The sequence below is a fragment of the Otolemur garnettii genome, unplaced genomic scaffold (genome assembly GCF_000181295.1).
Source record: "Otolemur garnettii isolate 467f Iridium unplaced genomic scaffold, OtoGar3 scaffold00145, whole genome shotgun sequence".
In the NCBI taxonomy this organism is placed as follows: domain Eukaryota; kingdom Metazoa; phylum Chordata; class Mammalia; order Primates; family Galagidae; genus Otolemur; species Otolemur garnettii.
This window is the reverse complement of record NW_003852540.1, coordinates 2,245,905-2,263,847: the sequence shown is the minus strand read 5'-3', so window position 1 is coordinate 2,263,847 and position 17,943 is coordinate 2,245,905. Positions and strand designations below refer to the sequence as shown.

General features: G+C 49.2%; 2 protein-coding genes across 2 annotated transcripts in view; both read right to left on the bottom strand.

The window, feature by feature from the left end:
• Positions 1-3,871, bottom strand: part of TRPV1 (transient receptor potential cation channel subfamily V member 1) — a 41,466-nt gene extending 37,595 nt beyond the window's left edge. Inside the window, exon 1 of the mRNA XM_003799055.3 lies at positions 3,762-3,871. The gene's annotated coding sequence lies outside the window, so the exon portion shown is untranslated. The remainder of the gene's footprint in view (positions 1-3,761) is intronic.
• A 10,418-nt stretch (positions 3,872-14,289) lies between these two features.
• SHPK (sedoheptulokinase) overlaps positions 14,290-17,943 on the bottom strand; it is a 31,035-nt gene continuing 27,381 nt past the window's right edge. Inside the window, exon 7 of the mRNA XM_003799117.3 lies at positions 14,290-15,059. Coding sequence (XP_003799165.1) covers positions 14,647-15,059 — 413 coding nt within the window. The 3' untranslated portion in view covers positions 14,290-14,646. The remainder of the gene's footprint in view (positions 15,060-17,943) is intronic.

Genomic DNA, 17,943 nt, shown 5'->3' with positions numbered 1-17,943 from the left:
GTTCCCAACTTAAGGACTACAGTTGGGCCCTACCTGTCCTCCTTGCTAAGAGCAAAGTGAAACAGGGCACACCACAGGCCAACCGGCTGCTGCTCCCACCCCGCAGAACTGAAGATTTCAGGCCTGCACCTCTCACCTCAGTGGCCCCAGAGACAGGTATGTCTCAATGGTCAGAGCTCAGGCCATTTCTACAGCCACCAACTTCAGCAGACCTTGGGAGACTGAGTTAGACTGATGCTTCACTGAGCCTCAGCTGCCTCACCTGCAGAGTGAGGATGATAACCGCTGCCTCCCTCCCAAGATCAGAGCAAGGGGAACAATGGGAGTGGCCATCGCTGGCTGTATTCAGAGAGCAACTCGTGATGCAGATGGCTCAGCCCCCAAGAGTGGGAAAAAACATTTGCTGAACACAGTGACCAGCTGAGACTGACACACCCACACTCTCCCCTTCAGGAGCCTCCTGTGCCACGTGTCCACCTGCCATCAGCCACGTGCATGGCCTACCTTTGCTCTGCAACTTGGCAGCCATTTAGTTTGCACAGGGGTTTTAAGGTTTGGGGGTGGGGGTTGTAGTTTTTGTGAAATTAGTACATTTTAAACATCCTGGCCTTGAACTTTTAGGTTTTAAGTGATTTGGGGCTTTCAGGCCTTCTAAGCTTAAAGCCCTAGAGGTGGGCTGGCAGCTGGAGTCAGCGGTTACGGCTATGCTTGTGCCAGTGCTGTTTCTACTTCCTTCCTAATCTGCTTCCTGCCCTCTCCATCTGACTGGACACGCCCCATCCCTGGTGTCCAGGGCTGTCCCACACATTCCATCTCATGGCCTTCACCCCATAGCGCCTCCACCTGGGATGCTTTCTTCTGCTCTGCCCTTGCCCAAATCCACCTCGCACATGCTTCCACCTTGGAATCCAGCAGTGATGCCACCTCCTCTGTGAAGGCCCCTAATCTCTGCACTGGACATGCTCCTTCCTTACTCCAGAGGGGCCCAGTTCATTGACCATCCATCCCTCATGGCCCTCTGGCAATTCCTATCTGTCACCGACCTCCTCCTGGGCAGAGACCTTGCCTGATCCATCTCTCTATGAAAAAGCTGTGCTGGTCACCACAGAGGTAATGAGAGACATCAGATACAGACCCTTCTAATTCTTGTTTCCACGAGAAATTAGGGAGATTAATGTTCCAGCAGTAGCTGATTTCTGGAAAAGAGTCACTGAAGGAGTGAGAGGCTCCTCAAGTCCTGCATTTTCAGAGTGCACATTCAGGCAGTGAAATCCTGGGGCCCACAGCCCAGACACAGCAGTAAGTCAGCTACGGTCTGATGCCCAGATTCATGAGGAAAGAAAAATGAGGCGGCCTTCCCACTCTGTACCCCGTGAACAGTACAGACAGCTGACTGCCAGCCCATTTCCTTTCCTGCTTGCTGATCTGCTTTCACCAGGGCCTGAGTCTTTGTCTGATTCATCCATCAGGTGGACACCTGCAGCAGGAAGTGTTCCTAGCCACGGAAAGCCCCACTTCCGGCCTCTCACCCTTTGGCTTATCCCCTCACTCAACTCCCATCTACTGAGTCTTCCTGGGTGCCATCCATCTGCTTAGGCCACAGAGAGGATCAGACCCTATCTGAGACAGAAACCAGGTGCTGGCCTGGGCAGAGGGACCAAAGAAGGCTTCATGGGTAAAGTGACAGATGAGCTGGAACTGGAAGGGAACATAGCTGGGCTGGGGCTGGAGCTGGGGCTGGGGGTGAGGGCAGGGATCCCTGGAACAGAGGAAGTCAGTGGGACTGGAGAACCCAGCTAGAAACAGATGGCTGTCGGTCTTCAATTCCAGGGAGCAGATAGTGGACAGTTTTAGATGGACAGCAGAAAGCCATGAGTTGCTTCAGAAGCATGTGGACTGGGCACCAATCTGTGCCTTCAGAAGATAACTTCCTATCAAAGACTGTTCATAGTTTGGGGAACCTGTCAGCATTTAAGAGGCACCAGAAGCTAATGAGAATAAAAGTAATTAACGTGTTTGAGCATATGCCACGCACAAAGCAAACACTGTCCTAAGCTTTCTACCTATACTCACTTGCTCAATCCCACAATGTCCCTAAGAAATAAAAATGTTTCACAGATTAGGAAACTGAGACACACAGCAGTCATGTGACTTGACCAAGGTCACACAGTAAGATATAGAATATGGATTTGATCCCAGGCAGCCTGGGATAGCCAATTCTCTACCACCCTCCTGGAGGTCTGGGGCTCTCTCTTGACTGTTAAACTTGGCCCCAGACACCAGGCAAGGGCCTGGGAAGCAATCAGACCAGGCACTCCCACCCCTGGGAACAAGCACAACCTGAAGCACCCTCCGGCTCGAACAAGCAGCCCAGGAAACTCAAACCCCAAAATGGAACATGAATGAGACCTAAGCCATATTCTATACCTGGCTCTCCCAGAAATATCTGTGGTCTTGCTTTAGATAAGGCTGGCTATAAAACTAAGAATAAACTAATCCCTGACCAGCCCAAGAAGAGTGTATCTATTAGCAGGAGGCTCTGTCAACTTCTCAGCCATGTGATTTGTTAGCACCTTTTCTTTGCCTCTTCCTCTGACCAGTCCCAACCGTGCCAAACCCAGTAAACAGGAAACAGTCCTCATAGCACTGTCCTTTAGTCAGTCAACAAACCCAAAATCTACACTGTACAGTCTGCATCTGATTCTCTCCTGGAAGCCAACCTTCTCCCAGTGCACAGAGTGGGACAGGGACTGGGAGACCATTTGCTCTGGACTGGGATGAGTAACCAGGACAGGATAGTCTGTCACTGCCAGGCCTGGGTCGTTCTCTCTAACAGTGATATACCTGGTGCACCTGCCACTGCAGAACGTTCTATAGCGATCAGGGGGATTTCCTACCAGGATACAGGCAGACGCATGTTGGTTGTTTGTTGGAGATGGTGGTTCTGATTTATACAAGATTCACAAACTCATGAATCTGGACTAAAGAATGATTCTGAAAAAATGACCCTGCCCACAAAGATCTGGTTTGATCTCAAGGTCTTTCTCAAGTCCAGAGCCAAAAAGGACACTGCCCATCACCTGGAAGAAGGCTCTGTTCTTCTCTTCTCAGTCCAGGCGAGACATCCTGGGCATGGCTGTCCGGCATCACTCTCTCCCCCAAAGCATCCATCCATGCAGCCCCCTGGGAACACCTCCCTCTCGTGTTTTATGACTTTACACTGAGGGAACACTAACCAGGACCCAGCCAGGATCACTATCATCCCTTTGTCCTACCTGAACATCTATCTCCTAGAGGATTGGGGGCTTCCCACCTACCGGTAAAACACAAAGAGAGTGGAACTGGGACAAGAGCCCAGGGTTCCTGCCTCCCAGCCCATGCTCCTCCACTGCACAGAGAGGACAACGTGCTAGAAACCTCCAGCCACAAACCACCGGCCTTCCCAGCGGCTGCAGCCTCTTCACCCCAAAGCACCTCTGGTTCAGGAGCAAACACAACCAGCATCCATAATACCAGCCACCGCTGTCACTCACCACGAGCCAGGCTAAAGTGTACTACAAGTTCAGCCTCACAACGACCTTGGAGGCAGCCACCATTTTCATCCCCAGTTTTCAGATGGGGTTACGGAGACACAGAGAAGCTGGTTAGAACTGCCCACAGTCAAATGGCTGGAAAGCGGCAGGGCCCAGCTTTTGACCACACACTACGCCATCCTAAAAGCTAACATCTGTGTTGGCCATTAAACAAAAAAAGGGACTCACCAGCTAGATGTGGGCACACCCCAGATTCAGTGGGTGCCAGTGAGTTCGCAGGCAGTTGCCACTTGGAGGGAGAGTTGGCTGGTGAGGAGAAGAGTGGCCTCCTTGCCTCCACAAGGGTGTGAGGGTCCTTGGCTCCGCCCCGGGCCACACTGCTCCTCACCAGCAGGGGTGGGCTGTGGGCACACTCTGGCTCTCAAGGAAAATATTTCCAGCCAAGGCGGCAGCTGCTGTTGCTGCGGCCCTGATTCCCAGAGGATCCCAAAGCTTTTCCCGTCATTTTTGCCCTTTTTCAGAAAGCACTTAGCCACTGCCCCTCCCCACACCATACCAGGGCTGCAGTGCACTTACCAGAGACGCTCAGCCCAGAGCCAGCCAGAGCCGTGACCTCAGCACTCAGAGAAGGAGGGCGATTCTCAGCCTCCCAAACCCACCACTCCTGCTCACCAAGGTCTAAGAAATAGCTCCACAAATGCACTTTCACAACCAGAGACATAAAGTCAAGCAGCCTGGAACTGCTCCATTTTCAAAATCCAGAAGGAATGGGATGGTCATGTCACCCATGACACAAGCCTGACCTGGCTTTGAGGGAACCCGTTTTGAGACCCTGAGCAACCTTGAGCCAGTGCCTGCCTCTCCTGGGCCTCGCGTCCGCTGTGTGGTCAAACCTGGGGTGGGGGTGACATGGGTCTGCCAGGTCCCCGCCTTTCTCACCTGGAAACTGAAGAATACATAAATTCATAGCTGTCTACTTTCTTACCTCACCTGGTACCATCCTAAATGCAAGGAGAGATGATAATTCATCACATACAGTGGATAGCTAGAACGATAGGGCTTAATCCTCTCCTGGACTGGCTAAGGAAAGATTCTTCCTGGGTCTGCACCTGGGCTGCAGGCCCAGACGCCCCGCAGAGGCCATCCTAGTAGCTGCCCAGAGGAACCAACAAGCCATGTGTCAGGCACAGCCACCTAAAGTGGGGGCCTGAAATGAGCAGCCACCTACCAGGGGGCCCTCTCAGCCCTGCCTGGAGTAGCTTGAATGCTTTGATCACAAGTTAAGGTATTGACGTGCAGCCAACCCACCAATTCTGAATGACAGTTTACAGAGAGCTCTCCCAAACCCACTCTCCCAGGCCACCTAGCAACCCTGGGCACCAGGCCAGACACTGTCCTTCCCATTTCACAGGTGAAAACTCTGTGAAACTGGGCAATTAGACAATTGCATGAAAGCCAGGTCCTCCCCACCATGTCACAGCAAACGACATGCTCAGACCCCTTTTTTATGTCATGTATGCCATTTTAGCTTCAACTAATATGAATCTTAGAATTCATTGTCTTTATAAATTGTACTAAAATACACATAACATAAAATGTACCATCTTTAAGTGTATACAGAGGGTGCCAAATTTTAAGAAAGGAAAACACTATATTAAAATTGTAATACTCAAGTCACGTTTGACTTTTGCAATTACAAGAGGTGCTCAAATGTAACTTGTATTCATCTTTTGTAATTGGTATATACTGAGTATTACATTTTTCTTCTGTGACAGTTTCTTACTCGGTCTCTTGGATAGAGTGCCGTGACATCATCATAGCTTACCACAACCTAAGACTCCTGGGCTCGAGCATTCCTCTTGCCTCAACCTCCCAAGTAGCTGGAACTAAAGGCACCAGCCACATTGCCCAGCTAGTTTTCCTATTTTTTAGAAAAGATGAGGTTTCGGCTCGGTGCCTATAGCTCAACCGGCTAAGGTGCCAGCCACGTACACCTAAGGTGGCGGGTTCGGATCCCCAGCCTGGACCCGCCAAACAATGACGGCTGCAACCAAAAAATAGCCAGGCGTTGTGGTGGGTGCCTGTGGTCCCAGCTACTTGGGAGGCGGAGGCAGGAGACTCGCTTGAGCCCAGGAGTTGGAGGTTGCTGTGAGCTGTAATGCCACGGCACTCTACCCAGGGGGACAGCTTGAGGCTCTGTCTCAAAAAAAAAAAAAAAGATGAGGTTCACTTTTGCTCAGGCTGGCCTTGAACTCCTGAGCTCAAGCAATCCACCCGCCTCAGCCTCCCACAGTGCTAGAATTACAGGTGTGAGCCACCACACCTGGCCCAAGTATTCCAATTTTAAAATAGTTTTTTCTTTTCTTAAAAAATTTATACATTTTGGGCCCCTCTGTATTGAGGGCATTGAGCACATTAATATTATGGCTCAGCCTTCATCACTGTCCATCCGCAGAACTGTCTCATCATCCCAAACTGAAACTCTGCACCTGCTAAAAAGTAACTCGCCATTCCCTCTCCCCTCAGCCCCCCCAACAACAAACACTCCACTTTCAGCTTTATGAATCAGTACCTCCTAGAATTGGAATCACATCGTATTTGTCTTTTTGTGACCACTTCTTTTACTTAGCATAATGTCCTCGAGGTTCTTGCACGTTGTAGTACAGGCCGGAATTGCCATCCCTTTAAGGCTGTATAATATTCCATCGCATGGATGTACCACATTTTATCAGTTCACCAGTTATTAGACCCTTAGACCATTTCCACCTTTTGGCTATTGGAAATAATGCTGCTATGAATACGGTGTGCAAATATCTGTTCACGTCCCTGCTTTCTATCTGGGGGGATACATACAGAAAGTGATGTCTGTAACATAAAAGGTACACCAGTAGTGATCTCTCAACTCGCAATTCCTCTGGGGTCATTTTCCTTTTAACTGCATGGGCCAGAGCAACAGCCAGGAAAGAGGAGGGTCGTATTTCTCCAGAACTATCTCCTCAGCCTCCAAGGTAATTTCTGCCTCCAGTGAAGACAGTGAATGTCACCAAGCATGTCCTCTTTGTTAATAGAGCCCATCGGTGCTAACAGTATCACCCAGAGTCTACAAGGCACCACGCATGCTCCAAGGGCCCTCCTCCTTCCCAGGCAGCTTCTTCCAGGTCTCCCAGCTGCCTCCTCTTGTCATGAACTTCCCCCACACACAGGGGTCCTCAGTCTTACCTCTCCCTGTCACACACATCCCCAAGCACTCCCCTGATGTTTCCAGCCCAGCCCTCTCCCCTGAGCTTCATCTTTGCCTCCCTGAATCTGCAGGAAAAGACACAAACCCCTCCCTTGGTCCTGTCCCAAGTGGGACTCCTCTTCCATCCCCACTCAGCTCCCCCTGAGCATCTCCTGCCTGCGAAGGCACCCACTTTCTTCTGGTCACTTTGTCACCTCCAATCTCTTCTCTGCCCGCTGTGTCTCAAGCCCGCCTCCTCTTCTCACCTGAAGGCCCAGAATTGCCTCCCTTTCCTGGTCCAGCCCTCTGCACCCTGTCACCTCCCAATCAACATCCTGGAGCCTCATCCTGACCCTAACCTTCACCTCTCAGATGTCCCCACTGCCAAGAGAAGCCGCTCCACTATGTCCCCCCTCTTCTGTCACCTGGACATGTCCCTTTCCAGCTATAATGACTATGCTGCCTCCACACTTTGCCCCTGCCCTCCTCTGCCCACTGCACTTGTACTCTATGTCCCATTACCCCATTCAACCCATCTTAAGGTACCAGCAGAGCCTTCAGGATTCTGAGTCCTATCTTTCAAATTCCACCTCTTCCCCAAATCCTCCCCCATCAGGAGCCCCAACCTTGAGTACTCACCTCTAAACTCCTTCAGAAATGTCAACTCAAGGCCAGGCGCAGTGGCTCACACCTGTAATCCTAGCACTCTGGAAGGCTGAGGAGGGTGGATTGCTTGAGCTCAGCCTGAACCTGAGCAAGATCCTATCTCTAAAAAAAATCCATCTGGCATTGTGGTGCCTGTAGTCCCAGCTAATTGGGGGACTGAAGCAAGAGACTGCTTGAGCCCAAAAGCTTGAGGCTACTATGAGCTATGACACCACGGCACTCTACCAAGGCTAACAAAATAAAACTATATCTCCAAAAAAAAATGAAAAGAAATGTCAACCTATATGCTTCCTATGGTAATTGGTACAGTACCTATGGTCACAATGACAGCAACAATAATAGTCATGAATATTTATTGAGGGTATATCGTGTGCCAGATGCCTGCATAAGCATGAATATGCACTCAAGGACAATTTTGTCCCCATAAACAAAGCATAGATGGGCTATGTACCCTGCCCAAGGACAGTGACAACTGTACTAAGTCTCATGTGAAGCTTCCTAAAGCTTGTGTTGAGATTTCACTTCTCTGACTTTTGTGTCTCACTTTGCATATTCGAAATGGTTCCAGGATGAGATAATCCTCTCGTGTCCTCAGCCCTTCTCTGAACCTAGCCCTGTGCTCTGCCCAAAGCAGCACTCAGGAAACACTTCCTGGCGTGATTGGCTTGGCTTTATCTGAACACCACCTGCACTGAGTGGTTCTACTAAAACTCTCGACACGGTGGCAAGGACAAGAACTCAGAGTTGGGCATCGCTGCCATGGCTGTGGTTTTCTGGGTCATATTTGAAACATGGTGTTCTTGAATCTATGTAAGGATGAACCCATTAAAACTCCCTGTGAGCAGAGCAAGTTTCCGTGATGACGTCTGCTTGGGTCTGGATGAAGATGGGGTGAGCACAGGGAAGCGGCCAGAGGATGCACCAGCAGGTGGGTGGACCAGGACGGATGGTAAAAACCACTAATGCTGCTAATGGCCGGGTGTCTCTTAGTGTTACCACCAGGGGGCACATTGATTCAAGCAGAGCTCTTAAGCCTGATTACTGACTTGGGGAGGAAGCAGGTAGGAACAGAGAGCTATTAGTCCTGGCCCCAGGGAAACAGATGAAGGCACCACTGCAGGTGCCTGCAAACTGCCCAAAGACAGTGACAACTCTACTAGCCCAATTTTGAGTTTTCTAAATTTTGTGTTGAGATTTAACTTCTCTGATTTTTATGTTTTGGTTTCAGATTTTAAATGTCTTCAAGGGGTCTCAGATCCAGAAGGCAAACAACAAACCCGGAAGAAAACTACCTTCGTTTCTGCATTCGGTCTGTGCACTCGTGTCATTTGGTGCCCAGGAGTCTGAAAGTCCAGCTCCCCCAGGGGTCTTAGAGAGAGCTGGCACCCTCCAGCAGTGGCTACAGCTACTAGTCTGAGTTGGGGGGGGGGGTGGTGGTGTTCAGACACCTAGTCAACAAAAAAGCTGGAACTCCGCTCTGCAGAGCTGTGTCCCAGGGCAGAGACTAGGAACAAGAGGGCCGAGGGCCAGTGGAGGGTTGACATGTGGACAGAGAATGGATCCAGGATGGAAGAAACCCCACGGTGCCAGGTGGCAGCTGAATGAACTTGGGCTCTTAGCTGAAGCTCTGGATCTACTTCATCCACAAAACTGTCCAAAGCACCTGCCCAGCCAGCTTGACAGGGCTTTCCTGGGGATTAATTAGGATTCTGGTCATGAATAGGCTCTCTGAGCTGATAAAGCTCCAGGCAGGCATGAGGGATTATTGTTCTCATCTTCATTATTTCAGCAGGAGAACCACATCTGCTAACTGCTGGGCTGTATCCGCCCATTAGCTTGAGGTTGTGACTAATTGTTTTTCATGAAAAAAAATTAGATTTGCTTAATGTTTCATGAGTCATGCAAGTAAGCCTCTCTATATCAAGACTATCTCGCTTTCAAGACAGCCTGTCCATCCATTTGCGGCTAAAAAGATGTCAGATAGGACCCTCTTTCCTGAGGCCCCCCCATGTGCTTTGTGAATCCCCCAGCAGAGCAGCAGAGTGAAGGAGGTGGTCTCTGCCCTCAAGCAGTCCAGATGGATGAGAGAGGAAGACCTGCACAGGCTGTCTCTGACACCAGGCAGGGCAGGGCAACCTGTGACAGGTACAGGCCAGGGGCTGCAGTGCCAACAGGCTGAGCCAATAGCAAGTGTTGAGTGGGGTCCTGGACCCCAGCTGCCGTTGTAATTCAGTGGCAGATATGGGAGACTGAGCCTCACCAGAGAGACTCTCTGTGGCAGGTGGGTGGCATTTGGGCTGGGCCTTGGACAAGATGTAGAGAGAGGACCTTGATACCTGCCCTATGAGAAGGACATTCCAACAGAGACATTGACCTGAGCTGAGGTGCAGGACAACAGGGCGGAGAATACCTAACAGCGACTCTTGAAGAGCTTTCAATCCACTTGAGAAGAAAAGAAAAAGAGAAAGCACCAAGTCACATAAACATAATGTGGGCAGGGTCAAGGGCCAAAGGCAGGTGGGTATAGCAGGGGGAAGGGGAGTGAGCTAGTGAACTGGAATCCACTCTCCCACCCTGTGCCAGGCCAGGCCCCACTACCTCACTCCAGGCTATTTCACAGCCTCTCCTCATGGGCGCCTGCCTCCTGGACCACCCATCCTGCAACCAGCACCCACACTGTCAGCCGTGCCTCTGAAGTCCATGAACCCCCAGGCCTCTTAACTACCCATGGGAGGAAGCTCAGAGCCTTCAACCCAGCACCTGAGGCCCTTCAGAGTCTGGCCAACACTACCACCCACAATACCTATGACATCTTTTCATTTGCCCTATGATCAAGTTACAACAGACAATTGTCATACCCTGGACATGCCACCCATTTTAATGTAAATATATTTACCCACCCTGACCCCTCTGCCTAGAATGCTAAAGAGAGTGGGCTCTGGGGTTGGAATCTGAGCGTCGTGATCTTGGGCAAGCTCCTTAACTTTTTTGTGTATCAGTTGCTTCATCTGAGAAATCAGGATGACAGTACCCACTTTCCAGGTTTGTTATAAAGATCAAGTAAGTTCAGACAAGTAGAGTTTACTATCAGTTCCTAGCACATAGCAGGTACTCAACAAAATGTGAACTGTTATTAGAATCAATGGATTGAAACTTTTGGAGGTTGAGTTCAATGTCTTATGTATAAAGAATGAATTGCTAGTCCTTCTGGGCATGTGGGAACTGTTGTGGTGTTTTCTTCACTGTCTGGTCAGTGGTACCAGGCAGAGCCTCGGCTCCTTCTGGGTGCTCAGTAAGTAATATGACTATCTGGGTTTGGGCTGAGTGCAGCAGAGTCTTCTTAGACACAGTCCCCTGTGTCTGCTGTGGTTGAGATGACCTAAGTTATGCTGTGGTAAACAACCCCCAATCTCAGTGACTCTGAACATCAGAGGTTTATTTCTCAGTCACAGCATGTGTCCCTCGAAGGTTGCTGAGGGCTCTACACCATGTTGTCCTCACTCAGGGACTCAGGCTGACAGAGCCTCCACTTTGTGGAACACCACTGGTCACATGTGCCAAACTAAAAGGAGTGTGGCAAATAGCACACTGACCCCTAAAGACTTCTGCCCAGAAGTGATGCACATTTTACCATTCACATTTACTGGCCAAAGCAGACCAGGTGGGGAAGTGCAACCTGCCACGTGCTCATAGCCTCAGGACATTGGAGCCCCCAAGGCCAGCATGGGAGTCCTCCCTCGGGAGCACACCGGCCTCAGACACTCACTGGCACTCACAGGGAAGGCAGAAGCAGTGAGTGGCAGCAAGTGGCTGCAACTCCAGGCAGCTGTGCTCAAGCCCCCACCCTACAGAGGCTCCAGGCTGAGGGCAACCCGGACAGGACTGTTGACAAGCTCAGACTCTCCAAGACTCAGCCCCCAGGGCTAGAGTGGACATGTGGCCTGGAAAGAAGGCTCCAGTGCCACGCTGGACACAAGGCTGGGCTGCCTGGGCTTACAGGACATCCATCCAGATCCTCCCCTTGTATTTACAGAGTCCATCTACAGCACCCTGGGGGCCTAAGAGAGGCTGCCTCCCTGAGGTCAGAGGGCCTGGTTCCTGACAGACAGCAGGCAGGGCTCTCTGTTAGCCCTCAGCCTCCCCCTCCTTCTCATACAGCTGACCTCAGGGGCTCCAACATGATGGCAAATTAACTCCCTCTGGCTGAGAAAAAAATGCCATTCTTATTTGCAGGCGATGTGTTTCAACACCCCGGGTGGATGCCCAAAACCAAGGAAAGTACCAAATCCTACATATACTTTATTTTTTCTATACATACATACCTATGCTAAAGTTTAATTTATGTATTAGGCACAATAGGAGATTAATAATAATGACTACTAACAAACGAGAACAAGGCTCCATACCCGTAACACAGTGGTTACAGTGCCAGCCACATACACCAAGGGTGGTAGGTTCGAACCCAGCCCAGACCAGCTAAACAACAATGACAACTGCAACAAAAAATACCCAGGCCTTGTGCCAGGTGCCTATAGTCCCAGCTACTTGGGAGGCTGAGGCAAGAGAATTGCTTAAGCCCAAGAGTTTGAGGTTGCTGTGAGCTGTGACGTCACAGCACTCTACTGAGGGCAACATAGTCTCAAAAAATAAGATGAATGAGAACAATTATAGCAATATACTGTCCTAATGTTATCATGCAATGTGGCCATGACATTTGCAGTTTGAGATGACAACAAAACTTGCACAAATTTCTTTTTCCTTCTTCATAGCCTCCCAGATAGGTTTGTTCTTACACTAACACTTAGCAACCTCAGCATATGATTTTTTTTTCTTTCCACTTTTTCATTTAAAAGAAGTGCCTCTTGGCTTCTCTTTGGCATATCCAAACAGACAGCAGCACTACTCTTGCACTTTCGGGCCCTTCCAAAGTGAAATAAAGAGTTCCTTTAATACAAGTACCATGAAGCCATGACAGTCACCTGTTGACCACACTGGGTACTCAGTGACCACAGGCAAGGAGCATCTCCAGGGTAGATCCACTAGACAGTGGGATGGTTCACATCCTAGGCGGGGTGGAGTGTATGGCGAGAGATTTCATCATACTACTCACAGCAGCACACAACTGGAAACTTAAAAATTGTTTGTTTCTGGGACCGAGCATGGTGGCTGATGCTTGTAAGCCCAGCACTCTGAGAGGCCGAGGTGGGTAGATTGCCTGAGCTCAGGAGTTTGAGACCAGCCTGAGCAACATGAGACCCCATCTCTACTAAAAATAGAGAAACTAGCCAGGCATCATGCCAGGCACCTCTGGTCCCAGTTACTTGAGAGGCTGAGATAAGACGCTCACTTGAGCCCAAGAGTTTGAGGTTGCTGTGAGCTACAATGCCACAGCATTCTACAAGGGTGACAGAGCAAGATTCTGTCTCAGAAAAAATAAATAAATAAAATTTAAAAGAAAAATAAATTATTTCTGGAATTTTCCATTTAATATTTTCACACTATGGTTGACCTCAGATAATGGAAACTATAGAAAGCGAAACTGCAAATCAGGGTGGGCCACTGTACATAGCGTTCCTGAGTGACCCGCAGCCACTTGTCCTGGTGGAATACCAGACAAGACTTTTCTCAGGACAACCTGCACATGCCCTCCCACAGCTGTGTTCCTGAAACAAGCCCCATGGCTGTGCCATAACTCAGTCTTCCCAAAGCAGAGAGCTGTGTGTTTTATTAAAGGTGTGAGGCTCTAAAGCAGTGTTTTTCAGCCTTTTTATCTCATGGCACACTTAAACCTATGGTTAAACTTCCATGACACGCTAAAATTATGTTGATTCAAAAAAAGAGTACAAAGAATATACTTACCGTGCTTTGAATTTATTTCAAAATTAATTAATAATCTTTAAAAATTTTCGTGCCACACCCATGATCCTCTCACAGCACAACACTGCCACAGCACACAGGTTGAAAATCACTGCTCTAAAGGAACGAGGTTTAGTACCTGAAATTCAATCAGCATGCTCAAGTATGCCTTACTCTAAGAGCTTCAGACAATCACATAATTTGTAAAATGACATTTATTAAGAGAAAATATGACTTCTTCCCAAACTCACAGTAGCCTGGATCCTCAGAGCCAGGCCAGCCTGAGCCTGGGGTCCTTTGGGAGTCTGGAAGCAGATGCGGTAATGGCAACCCTCTCGGGGAGCCATTCCACAGCCGTCCCTCCCTGCCTACCACAGGAGGACTTAAGATGCTCTGGGGCCCCTATAGAGATGCTGCCTCATGGGCATGCTTCTGCTGAGCCAGGAACACATCGAGGCCCACACCAAGTAAAAAAGAACCAGGGCCTGTGGGATAAACCTGTGATCTCTGATAAAACTGGCCACAACCCTTCCCATGAAGGATTCTAGGGATGTGCAGAGGCAAAAACATACCGCTGCGCAGACGCACTCCTAGGAAACAGCCCTGTCAGTGCCTTGTCAGATTCTTGGGAACATGCCCAGTGGTGCTGGCTGTGATGTGCCTTCTTCACCTATGCTATGCCGTCAAGCCAGCTGTGTTGTGAGGACGTGGGACAGCCCCAGTGCACCTGGGGGTGAGCACACACAGCAAGAGGCCAGCACAGACCTCACACTGTCATATGAGCCAGCCCACTTTATTATATTTGGGCCACCCCCTACCTCCGCTAACCAGCTGTGGGCTAGAGAGGATGAGGCTGGGAAAGAGGCCTCTAGACCACATGGTACAATCCAGTAGGGAAGGACTTTCCCTGCACTGCATGTGACCCAAGTCTGGGCTTCATGTCTCTAAAAATAATCCACAAATTTGGACATGGGGTGGGTCTTTTTTCTCACTTGGAGTCACAGCCACCAGACGTTTTGGTGTCTGAAGTTCACATTTATTTTCTCTCTGTCTACAAGTGAACCAGAGATGAGCCTGCTGACCAGGAGGCTCCTCCCTCCCCAAACACACAAACACACCCACAAACACACACATTTGCAAAGAGCTCGTAGGTCTCTTTTAGAAGGCACTGGTTTGGGATCTGGTTGGTGATTCCAGGATGCATTATTAGAGTATGTCTTGAAGGTAAGTTCTTGGTCAAGATGGCGCCTCATGACAAATATTGCTTAAAAGCTGTCCACAGAACTGTCAGGAAAAGGATGACCAAGAGATGGTGTCAGGAATGTTAAAAATCACATAAAATTCACAGCAGTCCTTTGGCCAAAGAGTATGCTAAGACTCGTTCTGGTTGAGGCTTCTCTGAAGCATGACCAGAGCTGCCCCGAGAGCTGCGTCCACATCCTGCCCAAAAGACACTGGCAAAGGGAAAGCCCTCTGTACCTCCTGCTTCAGCACCTCATTCCTGGACAGCGCACTCCCACTCCCCATCACCCGCTCCACACCCCACTCTTGGAGCTGCTGAAATGGGAGCATCGAGTGCAGATTCTGAACAATGCCTCGGCACAGGGCCCGGGTCACATGCCCCAGGGAGAGGTCAGAGGAGGAGATTCGGGTCACTGAGGCCAGCTCGTCCGGCAGGTGCCGCTCCCCCAACACCGTTGGGGTGATGGTTAGGCAGGTGTCTCTCTGCTGCACAGCTGCCTGGATCATGCGTGAATACACTGCAGATTCTTCAACCTCTAGGCCTGCCAGAAACAGAGAAGGTCTGTGTGAGCTCATGCAGCCCTCTGATGCAAGCTGAGACAGTATAGAATCCCACAAGGCAGGAATAGGTCTCCACAGTGTGGCTGGCAGCTTCTGGGCTCAGGGACTCACACAGTCGGGTTAGCTAGACTCCACCACAGATTCTGGTGTCTCACTACAAACCCCAGCCAGACTGAGCTATCATGTAAGTGTTGCCATGAGCACTAACCCTAACCCAGGCTTTCTTAATAAGGGGCTCAAATGCATACACTGATAGATAAGTATCAACACAGCTGCTAGCAGAGTCATCAGCAGATCACAGTCTAGGCCACACTTGTTATATGCACAGAGCACCTGAGGCCCAGGGAAAAGTGAAGTGTTGACCATTCTACGGCTCGATGATGTCAACCCAGCACCCTGGTCACATTTCTCTCCCCCATACTATGTTAGCTCTGCTTTCTAAAAAAGGAAAAAGGAAGATTTGGGTTTCAATACACTCTGACCTTAGAGTCACATTTTATCTCTAACTTGCCATTAACCTGAGAGAAAGCAAACGTGGGCTTAGCAGGAAGAAAGTTATGAATATTGGAGACTTGTCACTAACGTGGCACACTAGAATCACCTAAGAAGCTTTAAAAGCACCATAGGCTCTATCCCCAGACTTTCTGATTTAACTGGTCTGGCTGCAGCCTAAGGGCTGGAATTCTTAAACTCACCCAGGTGATTCTTCTAACAAGCAGCCAGGCTGGAGAGCCGCAGGCCTAGACCAGTGTTTCTCAACTTGAATCACTTAGGAATCTTTCTGTACGTGCTGATGGTGGTTCCTTCAGGCTGGCTAGGGACAGAGGTTTGGGGCCAGTTCTGCCTTGATGGGGGTCCCCTCAGGCATGCTTCCATTAAAGAACCCAACTTAGACAGTATTTTGCCTTATATCAGAAGAGGTTTTTGAGATGTAGAACCAGTCATCAGAACCTTCAGGCAAGCCCTTTATCTAGACAGTGGCTTAAGTAGAATGTGTCTGTCAACTGTTTACTGAGTTGTCAGTGTTTCTCTAGATACAGAAATGACTGTTTTTCTTATCCCTGAAAGAAGTAGTAACATTTCATTTTTCTGTAAGATGCTTTTATTATTTTCATGGTTTTATTTTGATGGAACAGAGGATGCTTTGGAAAGGTTAGTATTTTTAGGTAACTCAATCTCTCTTTTTTTTTTTTTGAGGCAGAGCCTTAAGCTGTCACCCTGGGTAGAGTGCCATGGCATCACAGCTCAGAGCAACCTCCAACTCCTGGGCTCAAGCGAGTCTCCTGCCTCTGCCTCCCAAGTAGCTGGGACCAGAGGCGCCCTCCACAACACCCGGCTATTTTTTGGTTGCAGCCATCATTGTTGTTTGGCGGGCCAGGGCTGGATTCGAACCCACAACCTTAGGTGTACGTGGCTGGCACCTTAGCCACTTGAGCCACAGGCGCCACGCCAGGTAACTCAATCTCTTAAAAAGTTTTTGCAATTCTGTCATTTGATTGAAAAAAATAGATGTGAATCTAATAAAGTTCGTTCAGGTAAAAAGATATTGGATTTATTAACCAAAACCATACACAAAATACAAAAATATAACTCTCACTCTAATTCAGAATGCCCTAGGTTTGCTTGGCCCTTTTGAGATTTCTACCCTTTTGTGGTGGTTTACAGGGAGGGTCTCCCAAGCTGGGTGGCACGGGTTTGAATCTCAGCTCTGCCACTTACTGTGTGCCTTTGGGCAGGTTTCTTAACCCTTCTGTGTACTTCACATCCCTCCTCTAAAAATGGGATCATCCTCATACCTACCTCAAAGGACTGCCAGGGTTAAGTGAGTTAATACTGGGAGGCACTTGGAATGGTGTCTGGACCATAATGAGTGTGATGAAAGCATTTGTCACAGCAGCACAGAGTGGTGGGTAGAACCCAGGACAGTGGCCTCAGTTCCCAGCTCTGTCCTGCAGTCATTACACTGGCTTGTCAAGTCCCTTCCCTTTGGTGTTTTCCCAGCTCCCGTGTTTTGTAGTTCTAAGTCCATGCTATGGACACTTGGCTCATAGCAGTTTCTGCCTCCATTTAGCCTACTGATAAACTAGAATAGGGTAGGAGTCAGGAATGCAGCTGCTGAACTAGAAGCCAGGTCTCCCTCTCAGATCTGCAGCTGGTATTCACTTTCCTTCAGGCAGCCCCAAGGTCTGCACTGCCTGAGCCCACCCTGTTGTAGCATTGGTCATTTCCTGCAATTTCCTGATTTTGAGCTCCTCCAGGTGACCATTGCATCTGATGACCATCATTTCCCCAGATGTGGAGGGCTAACCAGGAACTTCATTTCTACCTTAAGTGCTTGCAAAGGGTACCATTCCTGGAGGAAAGAGGTTACATGTTCCACTGAACAAGAGGCAGTGCCCAACTTACAATGGTTCAACAATTTTTCAAGAGCTAGGCACAGTGGCTCATGCCTACAATCCTAACACTCTGTGAGGCCAAGACCGGTGGATTGCCTGCGCTCAGGAGTTCAAGACCAACCTGAGCAACAGAGAGATCTCATCTCTACTAAAAATAGAAAAACTAGCTGGGCATTGTGGCAGATGCCTGTAGTCCCAGCTATTCAGGAGGCTGAGGCAAGAGGATTGCTTGAGCCTAAGAGTTTGAGTTGACTCCAGAGTAAGACTGTCTCAAAAAAAATTTTTTTTCAACTTTACAATAGTGCAAAAGCAATCTGCATTCAATAGAAACTTCGCAAACCCATATAGCCATTATGTTTTTCACTTTCAGTATAGTATTCAAAAAACTGCATGAGGCTCGGCGCCTATAGCTCAACCGGCTAAGGCGCCAGCCACGTACACCTAAGGTGGTGGGTTCAAATCCCCAGCC